General features: G+C 39.0%; 1 protein-coding gene across 1 annotated transcript in view; it reads left to right on the top strand.

The window, feature by feature from the left end:
* usp43a (ubiquitin specific peptidase 43a) overlaps positions 1-11,268 on the top strand; it is a 100,484-nt gene extending 89,216 nt beyond the window's left edge. Inside the window, exons 14-16 of the mRNA XM_034129885.1 lie at positions 845-1,003; positions 5,446-5,607; positions 5,998-11,268. Coding sequence (XP_033985776.1) covers positions 845-1,003; positions 5,446-5,607; positions 5,998-7,163 — 1,487 coding nt within the window. The 3' untranslated portion in view covers positions 7,164-11,268. The remainder of the gene's footprint in view (positions 1-844; positions 1,004-5,445; positions 5,608-5,997) is intronic.
* The last annotated feature ends 4,815 nt before the right edge of the window (positions 11,269-16,083 follow it).

Here is a 16,083-nt window from a genome sequence, read left to right as displayed (position 1 = left end):
GCTCAGACAAAATAACATTTATTAGACAAACCCTTTGCTTTCCTTAGGTGATATATTTTATTATCTCATATTACACTTTGTTACTTTATACCATTCAATTCAATGTACATCTATACTTACAATAATAATAGAACAATTTATTACAATGACTACAAAAAAAAACACGGCCACATTCTTAGGCAAAGTCATTTCCGTCTCTAGTGTAGTTTTACATTTCTTCAGTGTTTGACAATGGCCACTTTAGGTGACTGTTAAGATGGGAACCTGACACACAGTAAAGGCAAGATGCTCTGTAACTGAAGGGGGTAGATAGTGAAGAGAGACACACAGTGATGAGGCTAGAGATTTCGAAGTATTGGAAACAGCAGGACATGAGCCAGTGGAGCAGCCGTCTCCATGACAGCTTGCCTGACAGTTGCATGCATCTCGAGAGGGAAGTTGGAGGAACAATAACATCACGGACACAGTGGGGGGATACATGATCTCACTGAAATAAAAGTGAACTATAGAAATGATAGTGTGTCCATCTGCTATTGGCTGACGGGTTGACGGATAACAAACAGACAGCAGCAATGTTCCACTCTGAAGTCTCACCTGCTGTATGAGTTGTGTGTGTGGTTATTGGACCATTTCCTGTGTCTTAGGTATATAGAATATTGTGATATCAAATATCTAAGCCTCTTTCTGACAAAATAGCAGAGTTGAACAAATCTGATGATGAAACCGCCTTTGAATTTCTTTAAAGTATTATACATGATACCAGATGCGATCACTTTGTCATAATGGCTACATACAGTATGTTCCGGTACCCTTTGTTCATATTTGTTGTCATTTCCTCTTCCAGCCTACTGTAGGAACTCAGTGGACGGACTGTGGTACAGCTACGATGACAGCAGCGTAGACTTGGTGCCTGAGGAAGAGGTTTGCACCAGAGGAGCGTACATTCTTTTCTACCAGAGACGTAACCTCATTCCTCCGTGGTCAGCCAGTTGCTCTGTCAGAGGTACGTCATCAAACTACTAGCAAACAGCAGATAATGAGTAAAAAACTGTGTTGTTAGTTGAAGAAAAATGTTTTAATTAAGGGGGACCTATTATGCAAAATCCACTTGTTCATGTCTTTTATACATAAACATGTGTCCCCTCTGTGTAAAGAGATTCTGAAAGTTTCAGGAAAAAAGATACACTCACTTTTTGTCCTGATCCATTTATATAAAAACCTGTCTGAAAATGAGCTGATCAGATTTTGGCCACTTTATGATGTCATAACAATTTGTTGGCTTGTGTAACCATTAGCCAATAACCAACCAAGGTAACACCCCCCACCTTATCACCTGAATCTCCTCCTAGCCCCAGAGGGGCGTTGGGAGTGGCTCCTTATTCTCATCTAAAGTAACATACAGAGAATCAGCACTTTTGAAACAGGGCTGAAACAGAGGGGTTTATGGGATGCTAATGGGTGATCTGTTTGGTATTTAAAGCCAAACACTTCAGAGACATGTTTTGTATATATCTGAGACCTATAATATATTGATGAAAAACAGTATAATAGGGGACCTTTAATGTCTTCACTTCACACACTTCTCATATTATCCCTGAGCTTTCCGAGAGTTGTAGATAAGAGATCTGTCTGACAGATTCTGATGAAAAATGCAGAATAAATAAGCAGATTAAACATTCACCAATTTTGTTTGCACAGTAAATGCATTTTTCCTATGCATAAGGAGGAACAAGCTGTTCAGAACTGGAAGACTGGAAGAATATACATCTTCACAGATGTGATCCATCAACACATACCGTATAGTAGGGCTTTCATGAATGCTGCATTTGAAAAAGTAATCTAATAATTGATAAATCGACTATCAATAATAATTGTTTAACCCAATAACATTGATCAATTCTTATCAAAAGATCTCAATACTACTAGTAAAGATTTAACTAATGTAGGCGGGACCTATGGAAAATAGCGGAGTCTTCGATTGGCTTTGAGAAAATGTTTAAACAAGCTTTGTTCTTAAACTAAAACCACTTAGTGAAATATAAATAATCCTGGATGGTTGTAAAAATTAACTTTTCAACAATATTCTGAGCTCGATTAACAATACGACTGCTTTCTTGCAGGCATAGCATGAGTCTGTCCTTTTCTAAATACCTTCAATTATATTCATTTAACATGGCACAACAAAGAAAAGAAGAAGCTATTCAAAAACGGTTGTGAGAAGGTCATCTTCATTAGCAATGCTTTCTTACTGCAGTGCTAAACCCACTGATTAGTGCACACATTGCAAAGTGTTGACTAGTGGTTTGATATTTCTCTGTTTCTGTGAAACACTTAGTGGATTTAGTTTAGCTGTAGGAAACAAAAAGAGTTACTAAATTGTTGTGGATTAATTATTCAAAAACAGAACATTTAAAAGGAACACAGTTGGAGCAGTAAACTGTGTTCTCCATAGTTTAAAGCAATTATTTAGACTGAAAGAAATATATAACCTAACCTCATAAAGAAAATATAACCCTACTTACAAAATTGTACAATTTAACAATACTTGTAGCTCAGTAGCTGGTATAGGTTTCTGCTCCACAGGGCAGATGGTGCCCTTCGCCCTGACATTTTAGTCATTGATTTTTGACTCCAATAGCGAAACAATTATTCCAGTGATAATTGAAAAAGAATCACTTTAACCACGGCACATATCAAACATATAAAACCCTTACAGCGCATACTTACAATTGTTTTTAAATCCATTTTGTGCACGGTGCATCTGGCCGAAGTGGTGTGCTGTGCTTCAAAGAAATGCACTCAGAAATGACTTAAATATCAGACAAAACGCAGGCCAGCATATAGAGGACACATTCAGGTGATCTTTAAGGTTAGGGTAGTCTGGAGGATTTTTTTTTCTCGTTCTCTGGTAAGACAGTACATGATGATAAATGTCAGCAGATTTGTAACATTATTAACCGGCCATGGCTGCTCAGCGGAGGGCAAGCCCATATAGAGACCACAACTGTCAGAAGGCGTCTTATTTGTTAGGTTTTACCTTTATCATTATGAACTGTCTGTGTTCCACTATATAGCGCATGTCCGAGAGAGCCCTATTTTTAGCTCCTGCATTTAAAGGGCACATATTCTCTTCACATAATGTACTCTCCCTACATGTACTCTTATCCATGATGGACAACAGTTTGTTTAGTCTCCTCCTCTCTGGACACTCTGGAAAACTGCATTTCTTCATAATAGTTAGCTTTATAATATACTACAAACAACAAAACATTAAAAGGTTGACAATAATATGCATTTTATCTTTTTAAATCGGGCTATTTCAGTCCTGCAGTGTGCCCATGCATGCACAATAAACAGCTTATAAAAACCTAATCAGTCCTTTTTGAATTTGAAGCTAGGCTAAATGACACTCGCATAACAAAATAATTTATTACACCTTAATCAATCAATACTTAACAATTATATTATATTAGCAATTAAGTTAGTCTCCAAAGAATGTCATATAAGGTTGTTGTCAAAGTCTCTGTGTGGTGATAAACATTGTGTTAATGAAAAAACAGCATTATTTTTGTACGTTTGGAGAAGAGGAAGACATACTTTATTAATCCCTTACAGGGAAATGTCTTTCCCCACTCTGTTGTGTTGTACACACACAGGGGAGGATATACATGCACACACACAACCACATGCAGATAGCAGAGAGGCTGCCAGGTACCCGGTGCCAAGAGACCAGTTTTGAGGTTAGGTGCTTTGCTCAAGGGCACCTCGGCAGTGGTCTTGGAGGTGAACTGGCACCTCTCCAGCTACCAGCTCACTCCATATTTATTTTTGGTCCGATCGGGACGTGAACCGGCGACCCTTCGGTTCCAAGACCATGTCCCTACAGACTGAGCCAATGCCGCCTCTGAGCATGAGGCACTGTCTGCTAATCAAATTATTGATATAATATAATATATATAATCGGATTATAGAAAAACACAGTTGCAGTGTGTAATACTTTTTATTTTACTGATTAATTGAGTTGCAGGTAAGAGTCGTTGACCTGTTGTTTCTTCACCAAATGTTGTGTTTGTACATCCCCTGGCATTTAGATCTTGCACTATATTTGTAAGTGCCCCCCATAGTGGTTTGTGGCTTAGTCCTGACTTCCTCTGCATCTGGAGGAGAGAGACAGATATGCTTCATTAGGGGATTGGAACATGTCAATGATGGCAGCCGTCCATCGATTTTCTTTTTACAAGCTGGAGAACATATGGTACTGTAATAAGGCAGGAGGCAGAAATAAAAGAAAAAAAAAACATTGTTTTGTTTTACATTTCAATGATTCATGGTTTGCTAACAACACGGCACATTCTGCTCAATTAGCCTGACCCTCTCTACTTTCAGCACAAATGCTCTCTGGCAATACGAAACTTTTACTAAAAGGCTTTAATATGTGTTGGTGGATATGTGGTAGAAAACAACCTGTTTCCCAGTATGTTCTCTCAACTACTTTGAATCCTAGACTTGTAATACAAGGAAAGAGTGTATTGACATTGTGGTGTTACTTCATTAAGTTAAGTAAAGGATTTTAATAATTACTCCACCACCGCTGCCGGAATAATGGATCTAGAGTTGATATCTTACTGAGTTTTTGTTTGATACAAACTTTCTGTGACTTTAAACCAAAACGTTCCCTTTGGAATGAACTGCTTGGATGTAAACTACACAATTAACTTTAAATAACACATTAAACGTATAGTGTCCACTATTAGGGAGTTTGGCTGCTGCATGTGTTAATAAAGTTGTATAATGCCGGTTGTGGCTCCAAACAAAGCTTTGCAAATGAAAGAATCCTGTAGGTGTGGACTCCAAAACAATAAGCTTACCACATCGCTCTATTCCTCATTTCTGGTTAAGGTTAGCAGCTTGAGGCTACATGAACAGCTACAAGTTGAACACATTAAAATCTCCAAACAAACTGTTGGTGGTTTATGTTTTATAAATGAGTCCAACAATATAGTAGTGCAATGCTCACTTGGTGGAATACTCTTAACCCACAGCAATGCAGGTATTGTTTATATCTTGTTAGTTTCAGCCTGTGTCATCTAGCATGTGGTCCTGGAGAAACCCCCTGCAGCTATACCACTGAGGAACTCAAGTACTGTCTGTCTGTTGACGGTTTTTGTTACTACAATAGCCACTGGGCCTGATACAATCACAAAACTGTACAGATGTGTAGTTGAGATCCAAATGAGCGCAGAGTTTAAATGTAGGTGTGGAGGAAGGATGGGGGACGTGTAGGGATAGGAAAGTGGTGAAAGGATGATCAAAAGGTCATTTGCTTGCCTGCTTTTAGTCATAAGCCCTATATTGGGACTGTGTGTGATACAATCCCGAGATGGTCACTGGTTTATGTTTTATGTTCTCCCTCTGACCCTTTTTTTCATTCTGTGTGTCTTACAGGATCCACAAGTTCATCAATGTCAGACCACTGGCTGATCCGGCTGACAGGGGACAGTCAGAGAGGCAGTATGGTCTCTCGATCCTCCACCACCTGCCCATCCTCCTTACCTGACTCACCCGAGTCTCCGGTCTTCTTTGAAAACGGTTCAAAAGAAGAAAGAGGTAAGGAGCTCCACTCAGTATTTGCCCTAATTAGTTCACTACCTTATTGGTTGTTTAGAATCAGAATCAGAATAACTGTATTAGTCCCACAGAGGGGAAAAAGAGAAAAGAGCCAAAGACAGCTTAATGTTACCTACTGTAAGCATGCATAAAAAAGTACTAAAGAAAATATAATAAAACAAGTTACACATTTTACAAAATACACATCCTGTAACAGTTCTGAGGATTTAGCAGCCAGGTATATATTGCACAGTTTTTAACGGCATATATATATATATATATTGCACATATTGCACATACAGGTATTGCACATAGTTTGTATGGTTTAGTTAAAGATGTCACATTTCAATTGAAAAACTAAAACATTTCCCCTCTCTTCATAATTGTTAGGGGGTTTCGATAGCAGGCCTTTTATCAGAGGTCTTCAGGGAAGGAGTGTGAGCATGAGAGCACCCAGCAAGACCAGGGAAACACTGAGCAAAGTTTTCCCCCTGCGCTGGTCCTTCGGTTCAAAGGACAGACGGAAACCTGACCCAGTGCCCCCGGCTGTCCAAGACACTGCCCCTGTGGAGCTGGTACAGTACTTGGAGTCTGGCCGGCGGCCCCGGTGCACAAAAGATCCAATAGCAACGTTGATGAGCGAGCCACGCAGCGCAAAGGAAGCTTCTGAGGGCCGGGCTTCCGCTAATGTTCGATCTTCCAGTGTTGGAAGTTTAAGTTGTTTAAATAAGGCAGGAGATGGGCTGCCGCGTGAGTCTACAAAGCTACCTGAGGGCCAGAGGAGGCCGTCAGATAAGACAGCCAGCTTGAGACGCAGTAAGGGGAGCCAGCCAAGAGACGACAGGACGACACATATCAGCAGTAGCTCTAGCAGTAACACTCTCACCAGGAGGAAAGATGACACGAAGAAAAGCTCCTCCAAAGCTTGCCAGGATACTGAGACAAAAAGGAGTTCCAGTACTGGTGTTCAGTCCAGCTACAGCACTCCTAGCCTTCAGGATGGGACCCTGAGAAGACAAAAAGGGGACAGGGCTGATAGGGAACAACAAGGTGCAAATGAAGGAAACTCTAAGACTAAGAAAGAAGAAGTGCCTAGGAACCATGAAGGACTGCTCTCCTTCTTTAAAGGCAGTTTCCTGAAGAAGGATAGGGACTCAAGGAAGTCAACGGAGGGTGAATCAGGAAGAGGAGCAGGTGAGGAAGGAGGCAGAAGGACGCTGTCTAAGTCGTCGCTGTCAAATGGAGCAGCAGCAGGAGGAGGAACTGAACCGGAAGTAGGCAAGTCTAATGGCTCGGGCCACCGGGGCGATGAGCTGGCAAACGGGAAGGTGGGACGGACAACGACGGATATCAAGCGCTCCCAGAGCTCCTCCAACATCCCCATCAAAGCGGAGCAGAGCATGCGTAGGACAGCTTCCCTGCATCGCAACGGGATGTCTACAGCCCCATCACGCAACCTGGCAACAGACAAACCGTCGTACGGCACCCTGCAGAGGACTCGATACAGCACAACCTCGCTTGGACGCAAAAGGACAGTCCCCGAGTCCAGCTTCTGACACACAGATCATCAACTCAGCCACACACACACAAAGCCTTTTATTTGTCATAAGGAGAGGGACTTCCAATCTCTAAGGTCAAAGCAATAGAGAGCAATTCCAAGTGGTGCCCCTCTTTGTCCTTAGGAAATGAACAGCATGAAGTGGATTGCACAACGGAGTTGAGGGGCTCAGAGTATATATAGGGTACTTAAATGCTGGGAGAATGAGAGCAGAATAAAATCATTGGACCTGTCCATCAAATTTAAGAGAGTCCATTTTATTTGGTTTTTTTATGACTTAAAACAAGTGCCTGATAAATGTATATTATGCAGTTAAGAACCAATGAGTTAGTCTGTTTAGCACTGGAAGCACCAAGTGACACACACACAGACATAATTAGTTAAGCATATTATCCACATTTGTGTCTTATCGCTGTAGTTTGAGTGTTGGAATTCCTTACTCCATTTTGAATTCTCATGGTTGTTTGATTACAATCTGGACGCACTGATTGTGTTCCTATATAAGAATGTAATGTGGCCACTTCATTAACGGTGGTGCTTTGAGGCTTCAGATTCTGCTTAACATTTATTATCCATCTTTAATCCCTTGTTTAAAGTTTTCAAAGTACACGATGGCTTTAAACACAAATCAGTGTTTTGATAAAGCATAAACTTGTCCCTGTGTGGCCCAGACTGCAGTGTTGACCCGGCACAACAAAGACCTTTATCAGTGGTATCCCACTGGGTAGGATTGGTATTCTGTAGAATCTCTGACCTGGGTCACGCAATCATTATTTGGCTAAGAAATTAAATCCCTAACAGAGCCAATAACGATTTATTTATATTCATGCAATATCGACCATTTGGAAATGTGTCAAACCTTTTATATAACATTAATTCCTATTAATTCCATTGGGTTTGTTCTTTTAATATTCTAGTTTTTTGTGTAACCACTTTCATTTGTCGAAAATGGAAGGAGTAAAGAGGGCCAGTGTTTTAGGGTGATGTTTTTCCTCTAATTATACCTTTAATTTGTTTCATATTTTTTAATCATTATAGTATTAACAATCTTATAGTAGGTTTAAAATGGCCCAATTAAAACAAATTGAAAAAAGGGAAATGAAATGCATTATTGAACAATTTAATGTTTTTCTTTCTGATATCGTGCATCCAATCAAACTTCCCCTTCACCTTATCACGAAAATTAGGGAAAAAAATTCATGCAGTTATCAAAAACAAAAATTCGATTTTTGTTTTTACACACCCTTTTATTTCAAACATTGCAAACACAAATATGATGTGAATGACAATGTATATTTTCAGTTTTCTTTGTTTTAATATAGGCATCTTAAATCTCCCACATGAATCAGCTGGAACTCAAATGTAATGTTCGGCATGATGAAGGATATCTGGTGCCTTTTGCCTTTCACAGCCTATTGTGATAAAAAAAAAAAAAGAAAAGATGACGTAAGCATGTCATGTGAGCGTGATTTGGGTTTATGTTGCACATTATTGGGACACATGAAAGCATATTTAATTTATTTAGTGTAATCTGTTTAATTTTTGTATATACTTTTACCTTGCTACATATTTTACCCACTATAAATGTGCTTCGCATTTAATTTGTATACTTTTATGTAGTATACAGAACAACTTCCCTTTGGCCACTGAGAAAAGCAGTACATTGATCTCTTTATCCTGGAACTGGTATCCCCAGCCCCTCCATTTAAAAAAAGGGTGACTTCTAGTCTCATGTCTGCTTCAAATTCTGGTCGTATGGTGTATCAAGTCAGCTGGATCCCCTTCTTTTCTGCTGCATTGATTTTCTGATGCGTATGTGCACATCAATTATCCCATGAGGAAATGTTTTGATAATTGCACAATGCTGAAAAGACTGAGAGAAGTACATAATCAACAGTATTTTATTGTTTAGTGTTTGTAACCGTAATTTCGGTTACTATTTGCCCAGTATCGACAATTTCTAACGTACTTCTAAATGACCAAATGACAGTGACTATTAGATTTACAGGAGATAATATTCTGTGCAATTGTCAAATCTTTTTTTCAGTCTACTCTAACTGCAGAAATGTAATTATGTGTCAACAACCCACATTAGAAACTGCAACACGCTCTTTTGTTTGAAAGGAGAGAGTAGTGGATGAAGGCTGTGGAATTGAACATCTGATTTACACAAGTATTAGTAACATTTGCTAATGAAAGGCTCAGGCTTCTTTATTCTAATTTCAAAAGCATCACATCACCCTTAGAAATCACCAAAGACTAAAAAAATGTAATTTGTAGCAAAAGCTGTATTTAAGCTTGTCACATTGATCATATATGCCAACATGTTGTAGAACCCATCATTATCCTACATGAAAATAAAGAAGCCATTCCTTTTTATTGGGAAGCATTTAATGTATTATTCAAATTAAAAAGGAGAAGCAGACTGTTTCGAAAGAACGTTTTCTATGCAGATCATTAGTACATAATGTAGCTCGTTGAACATGTCAAGCTGCTAAAAATAAGACTATTAAGCACAATACCTTCATATCCATATACATGTGACACATTCAATTCCTTATTCCAGATGTTGTTCGGATGTGACCTCCAGCAGTAATTCATTGGGAGATAAACACATTTGTTTCCCTTTCATTACCACTGAAAAATGGGGCTTTTGGCAATGGTCTGCATTCTCTGATTTCCTCCTGCTTATTTTTATGCTAGGAGATGTTCTGAATTGATTGAACATGCGTAATTGCTGCTGTCATAGTGTATCTTTGAAATACACGGTGTGCAAAGACTTGAAATACCACCAATTAATCCAAAGCCTGAAAGGTCATGTTGACAAGTAATTCATCTTTGCGGAGACGTTAGTCCCACACAGGTACATTGAGTGTTCAGACATTTCTCTTTCCGCAACAAATAAGTTGGAAAAGTGGCACTTCAGCTTCAGAAAAATGCCTGAAGTGTTAAGCCTCTGGATCACTCACAACATTTACAAAATGACTTTCACAAACACCTTCAGTAAGCGGTAAATAAAAATGCTTTGATGCAGCCTCAAGTGAGGAAGCAATAATCGTGGAATGTCTTATTCATTTATGTTGATCCTTAAGTTGTTGCTCACAGGCACGAAAGGTGAAAGAAGTCGAGCACTGCAGCAAATGTTTTCGAAAACACTAATAAATCAAAGTCAGGTGTTTAGTTTTAACTTTGAAACATCATGATGGGTTGACGGTGGCTTTGTTTTGACTGCAGCTGCTATTTGCATGGAATTACCAAACCTTGTAAAAAGAATCAAAAAGCGGCCACTGTCAATCAAAAAACATTTAGAAAGAAAAGGCAATGGAAACACGCAGTTGCTAAATGTTCACGCTGTAGTTGGCTCTTACTAGCCGACTCTCCTCAACTTACAGGGACGAAATGACAGCTGTGGCTTCATATTGAACACAATTATATGTCTGTTTAAAATCTGCCCTGCGGGGTTGCCCATACTCCTTCTAATTTGAATGTTCAAGAAAGGTAGAAAGAAAGACAAAAAAAAGACATTTGACAGAAAATATATTAAAAAGTTCAGTTTCAAACCTGGGGAATAGTTTTTTCAGCTAAAGAGTTAGAATAGAACATATATATTGATTAGAGCATTACACATCTTTATACACCATTCCCATCATTTTAGTAAATGTTTTGAAAGCTACAAAATACATGTACTGTAGTATACATCTAAAGATCAACATGTCTTACATTCAGAAGTAGCAGGTTATCATTGAAAAACCCTCACAAAGCAGAAGATAAAATACATGTATATGAGGGGTCAATGCTGAAATGAAAAATAGGATAAATAGGGACACCATGTCTGTATTGCAGAATAAATGTTTATATATTTTCTTCTGACTGGCTCAATCTGCATGGGCCCACACACTCGGTTTACTCTGCCAAACTGAGCACTACTGTTTTAACACATCTTTTTGAAAATGTTGCTTGAAGATGTTTTTATATGCAATTGTACTACATTTGATGGGAAGAAATCTGTGTTTCAATGTGTGGACGCACATACAGACTTGTGCAGGTGTGTGTGTGTGAGAGAGAGAAAAGAAAGAGTGATTAAAGAACATTGTTATCATTGACATACAACTTGTGGGGTTTAGTGATTTGGGAATATGATGCCAAGGTATACCACTGAACTGACATTCTTTGTATTCTATTTTTTGCACAAGGGTGTAAAAAATACCTTCAATGTAAAACAACTTTCTGCCTTCTGTACATGTGTTTCATTTTCCAACACAACAAACAAAAATGTATTATTTATGATTATTGACTTCAGTAAACACCTTTTAAAATGCTTGATTAAAAGAAAGATTATACATCTTACTTTACGAAAATCTCTAAAATAATTTTCTATGTTATTATATATATTTATATTCGGTATATTTACTGAAATGAATAAGTTGTTTCTTCATCAAATCACAAACCAGACTTTATCAGATAAATGTAAGGGAGTTAAGAGATTAGAATATATAACTATGAAAAGAAGAGGAGCGTCATTTTAAATGAGCATAAAACAGAAGTGAAGAAGAAGTACCAGTAAATTGTGCTTATCTACAGTTCAAAAATGTAAAAGCTTAATCGAGCAACTGCTCAAAGGTGAGCTAGAGCTTCATTAATGTTATAATTTGCTGCTTTTATATTTAATGAACTGAATATTTTTCACTTTAAGACTGTAGTTTAGTTTTTTAATGAAGCAAGGACGTTTACTATTTTCTGACATTCAATAGACATGATTAACAAATGAATTAGAGTATTATTGCCATGATAAACCTGTTATAATCCTTTTTATAGCAGCGATACACTTTTTAAATACAACATTCAAATATATTTGAAGTTGGTATGTTTAGCTTTCTTATTTACAAATCACATTTGTCTGATATTCACTCTCTTTTAGCTCTGTTATGGTCTCCCCCGACAAGCGAAATGTATTTTCTCTTTAGCTGCTGAATGCTGCACTATTTTCACCATTTAGTCTCTCTCTCTCTCTCTCTCTTTCTCTTTCTCTCTCTCTCATACACACTCTCTCTCTCTCTCTCTCTCTCTCTCTCTCTCTCTCTCTCTCTCTCTCTCTCTCTCTCTCTCTCTCTCTCTCTCTCTCTCTCTCTGATGAAAATGATCACTAGGTGGAGCCCTTGGTTACCTACTTTCCACCACTGTTAATGGGGACATATTGTGCTTATTTTTAGGACAATAATATTATTGTGTGACATGTTTACATGCTTTAATGTTCAAAAAGGTCTTTATTACTGCCTCTTTTCACCCTCTGTCTGAAACCAGAGCCCAGTCCGTCTGATTGGTTAGATTAGAATTAGATTAGAATCGGAGGATGAAACCCTCTTTTATTGTCACACATACATGCACACATTAACCCATCCTAGTACTAGGAGCAGTGGTGCAGGCCTTAGCTGGGGTGTTGTGATTGGTCAACCGCTTAGGGATGTACCGCTCCTTAGCCTCTCACATACAACGTGTTGGAGTGTTAGCCAATAGAAGCACAAGGGTTATAGTGATGTCTTTATGTTATGGGAGTAAACAACGGAGTCCAAGAGGAGTTTCAGGCAGGGGGGGTGGGGGCAATGTGAGAGACACTCCCTCTGGAGGGAACGTTGGGAGTTTAGCCTTTGCAGACCTTTTAAATGCACACAAACCTATAGAAACACAGTACAGGCAAGGGAAAACCCAAAAAAGCATAATAGGGCCTCTTTAAATACGAGACTGCAGCAACTGCAGGGTCTAAAGCAGCTATGTGCGAAAAAAAGATGCAGAAATGGGTGGCATGTCATCTGTAAAAAATAGCGTCTCTGTCTCCTTGGGTGCACCTCTTGCTAGTAAACTCAGACCTGCATGCAGATGTGTCAGTGTGACTGATGTTGCCCGGCTCAGATCAAACTGAGGTCAATGCCCAGTAGAAAATTAGGAGCTTAGGTTCTTTGGGTTACAGTGAATAGTAAACCGTTGGAAGCTGATTGAAACTATACATTCTAGACAAATGTTACGGAAATGTGAACAACGCATATGTGAGTAAAGCCAAACCCCCGCTTTCCAACTCTAATCTCAACTCAAATCTAATACCTACCTACAAAACGGTTCTCAAGCGTAGTAAACCACAGACCAAGACTGTAAAGGTTTGAACTAGTGACAGCGAGTCTCTTAAAGGATGTTTTCTCTCTACTGAGTCTATCTTTCATGAGATGGACGTGGATAATGCTACTGAGACGGTAACTGACTATATACAATTCTGTGTTGACAATGTGATACCTCAGAAAGAAATAACTGTGTACCCCAACAACAAACCATACATAACGAAAGAGGTTAAGGACTGCATAAATTGTAAAAATATAGCTTTTAAAAACCGGGATAAAACGCAAAAGGAGCTTAATCACATGCTTAGAGAAGCTAGAAGGAGACTTAAGGAAATTATTTTACAGAACTTTTATACTCCAAGGGACACTATGAAGGCAATCACAAATATGACTCCAGCTAAAAAAACTATCTGTACCTCTGATGACCTGCAAAAAGCAAATGAACTGAATGACTTTTACATGAGATTTGAAACCCAGGACTTCTCCTCTGAATGTACAGACATCTTAGAGACAATCTCTGCTACTGACCAGGATGAAAGGGTGCTGATTGACCCTTTAAAGGTCCAATCACTTTTCAAACACACCTGTACTAAGAAGGTCACAGGGCCAGATGGCATCTCTGCTTTCCTTCTCAAAACATTTGCAGAAGAACTGACATCAGCATGGTGTCCCATATTTCAAAAATCTGTTGATCTTCACACCATCCCCACCCTCTGGAAAAAATCTATAATAAAACCTGTCCCCAAAAAACCTTGTCCAAAGGTAAACAATGATTTTAGGCCTATTGCATTGACATCCATTGTCATGAAATGTTTTGAGAGGATCATGGTGCTGCTGCTAAAGAAAGAGGTAGATGTATATTTAGAGTAGACCCTTTTCAGTTTGCCTACAAGCAAGGGCGTGGCACAGACGATGCTCTAAATAGTATCACACACCTGGTCACTAAACACCTGGAAGACCCTAAGGCATATGTACGCCTACTGTTTGTGGATTTTAGCTCGGCTTTTAACACACTGCAGCCTCACATCTTGCTTCAAAAACTGATAAAGATCAGTATAAATCCTTTTATCTTGAAATGGTATTTTTCATTTTTAACCAATCGCACTCAGCACGTCAGGGTCAACAATGCCCTCTCAGACAGGGCCGGCCCTAGACATTTTGGTGCCCTAGGCAAGATTATGATTTGGTGCCCCAAACCCCCCCCCCCCCTCCAAGCAATACACAATATGAATAAAATATAAAATCTCAACAAAAGACCAATACACTACAACAACTGAAACGTATTGACATGTTGGTTATATACATAAAGAAGGTTTCAAATGTATTCAGCATTGTATGAACATGTTTTAATTGGGGGGTGGAAGTCACATCCTCTAGGGGGGTCCGGGGGCATGCCCCCCCGGAAAGATGTTTTTTAACATTTTAAAGTAAAATGCTTTAATCTGGTGCACTTTGAGCAGAATTACTAGAGACTAGATCTAGGGGGTACAACTCTAAAACACCCAAATGAAAATGATCGGTTTACATTTTAATTATCAAATAAGTATGTGAACATAACCAATAACCTACCATAGCCAATAACAAATAAATGTAACATATTTTATTTTTGTTGTTCATTCCTATCTTATTTTACCTAGTTAACATTTATTTAACCTTTATTTTGACCTTAGGCCGGTGGTTATCCACAATGAACCCATAGCTCAGGTCAGCTCCTATAAGTACCTTGGTGTTCATATAGATAGCACTCAGCTGGAAGGCGCATGTTGAAGGTCTGTGCTCTAGACTTCAACAGCGGTTGTACTTTCTACGTCGGCTTTCGGAGTCGACCAGAAGTTCATGTTACTGTTCTATCATGCAGTGTTGGAGAGCATCATTAGGTATGGTATTACTGCCTGGTATGGTAACTTGACAGTGCAGTCAAAGTCACAGATCGCTCGCCTGGTACAGACTGCTATGAAAATTATGGGGGTTAAAAAACACCCATCTCTCCAAAATATATATGAGCAGTCCATTATCAGACAGGCACAACAAATTGTGTCTGATCCCACCAACATACTCCACCCAGAATTCCAGCTCCTACCTTCTGGTAGAAGATTCAGGGTTCCCAAGAGCAGGCTGAACCGCTATAAGCACTCATTCCTACCTATGTCCATTAAGCTTCTTAACATTCACATGAAATGAAATGTAGTGAAATGTAATGAAATGTACTTTTTAAATGTTGGCCATGAGGGTTGTGCAATAGGTCGCCATTGTCAGTATGTGCGTCTGTGTATTGTGTTTGTTCAAACGGTGTATGAGTGATGATATGTGTATGTCTCTTAATGTTTACTATGTTTGTATAATTTCCTTACGGGGACAATAAAGTATATCTTTCGTATCGTATATCAACGTCTAACGTCTTCTTCCTATCAAATGTATTGAAAATGTCTTCTGACCATCTGACAACCATGAAAATACAGGGTCTCTTACAATTGGGCAACTCTCAATCTTAACACTTTAATGGGGAAGCTTTGGAGGTGAGTATCTTGGGCCTTTCTCAAAGGAAGAAGCTAAATATTCTCTTATTCTCCTGCTGGGTGTATGATAAAGCCACCGACAATTGCTGAGAGGATTTGGCAGTGTGAGATGTTGGAGGTGATAGCGCTGCGGATGAGGTCATGGTGGGGGATCAACTACAGATGAGACTGACCTGAGAGTTTTTTGCTGTTTCTTTTTATACTCCTCTTCTGCTTTCACCAAGGCAACTTGTGCAAAGAAAGAACACTGAGTCATTCTGATATATATAAATGTACGCTTTGTCCAGTACATTTC

The sequence above is a fragment of the Trematomus bernacchii genome, unplaced genomic scaffold, assembly GCF_902827165.1.
Source record: "Trematomus bernacchii unplaced genomic scaffold, fTreBer1.1, whole genome shotgun sequence".
NCBI classification, from domain to species: Eukaryota; Metazoa; Chordata; class Actinopteri; order Perciformes; family Nototheniidae; genus Trematomus; species Trematomus bernacchii.
This window is presented reverse-complemented; position numbering and strand designations above follow the sequence as displayed.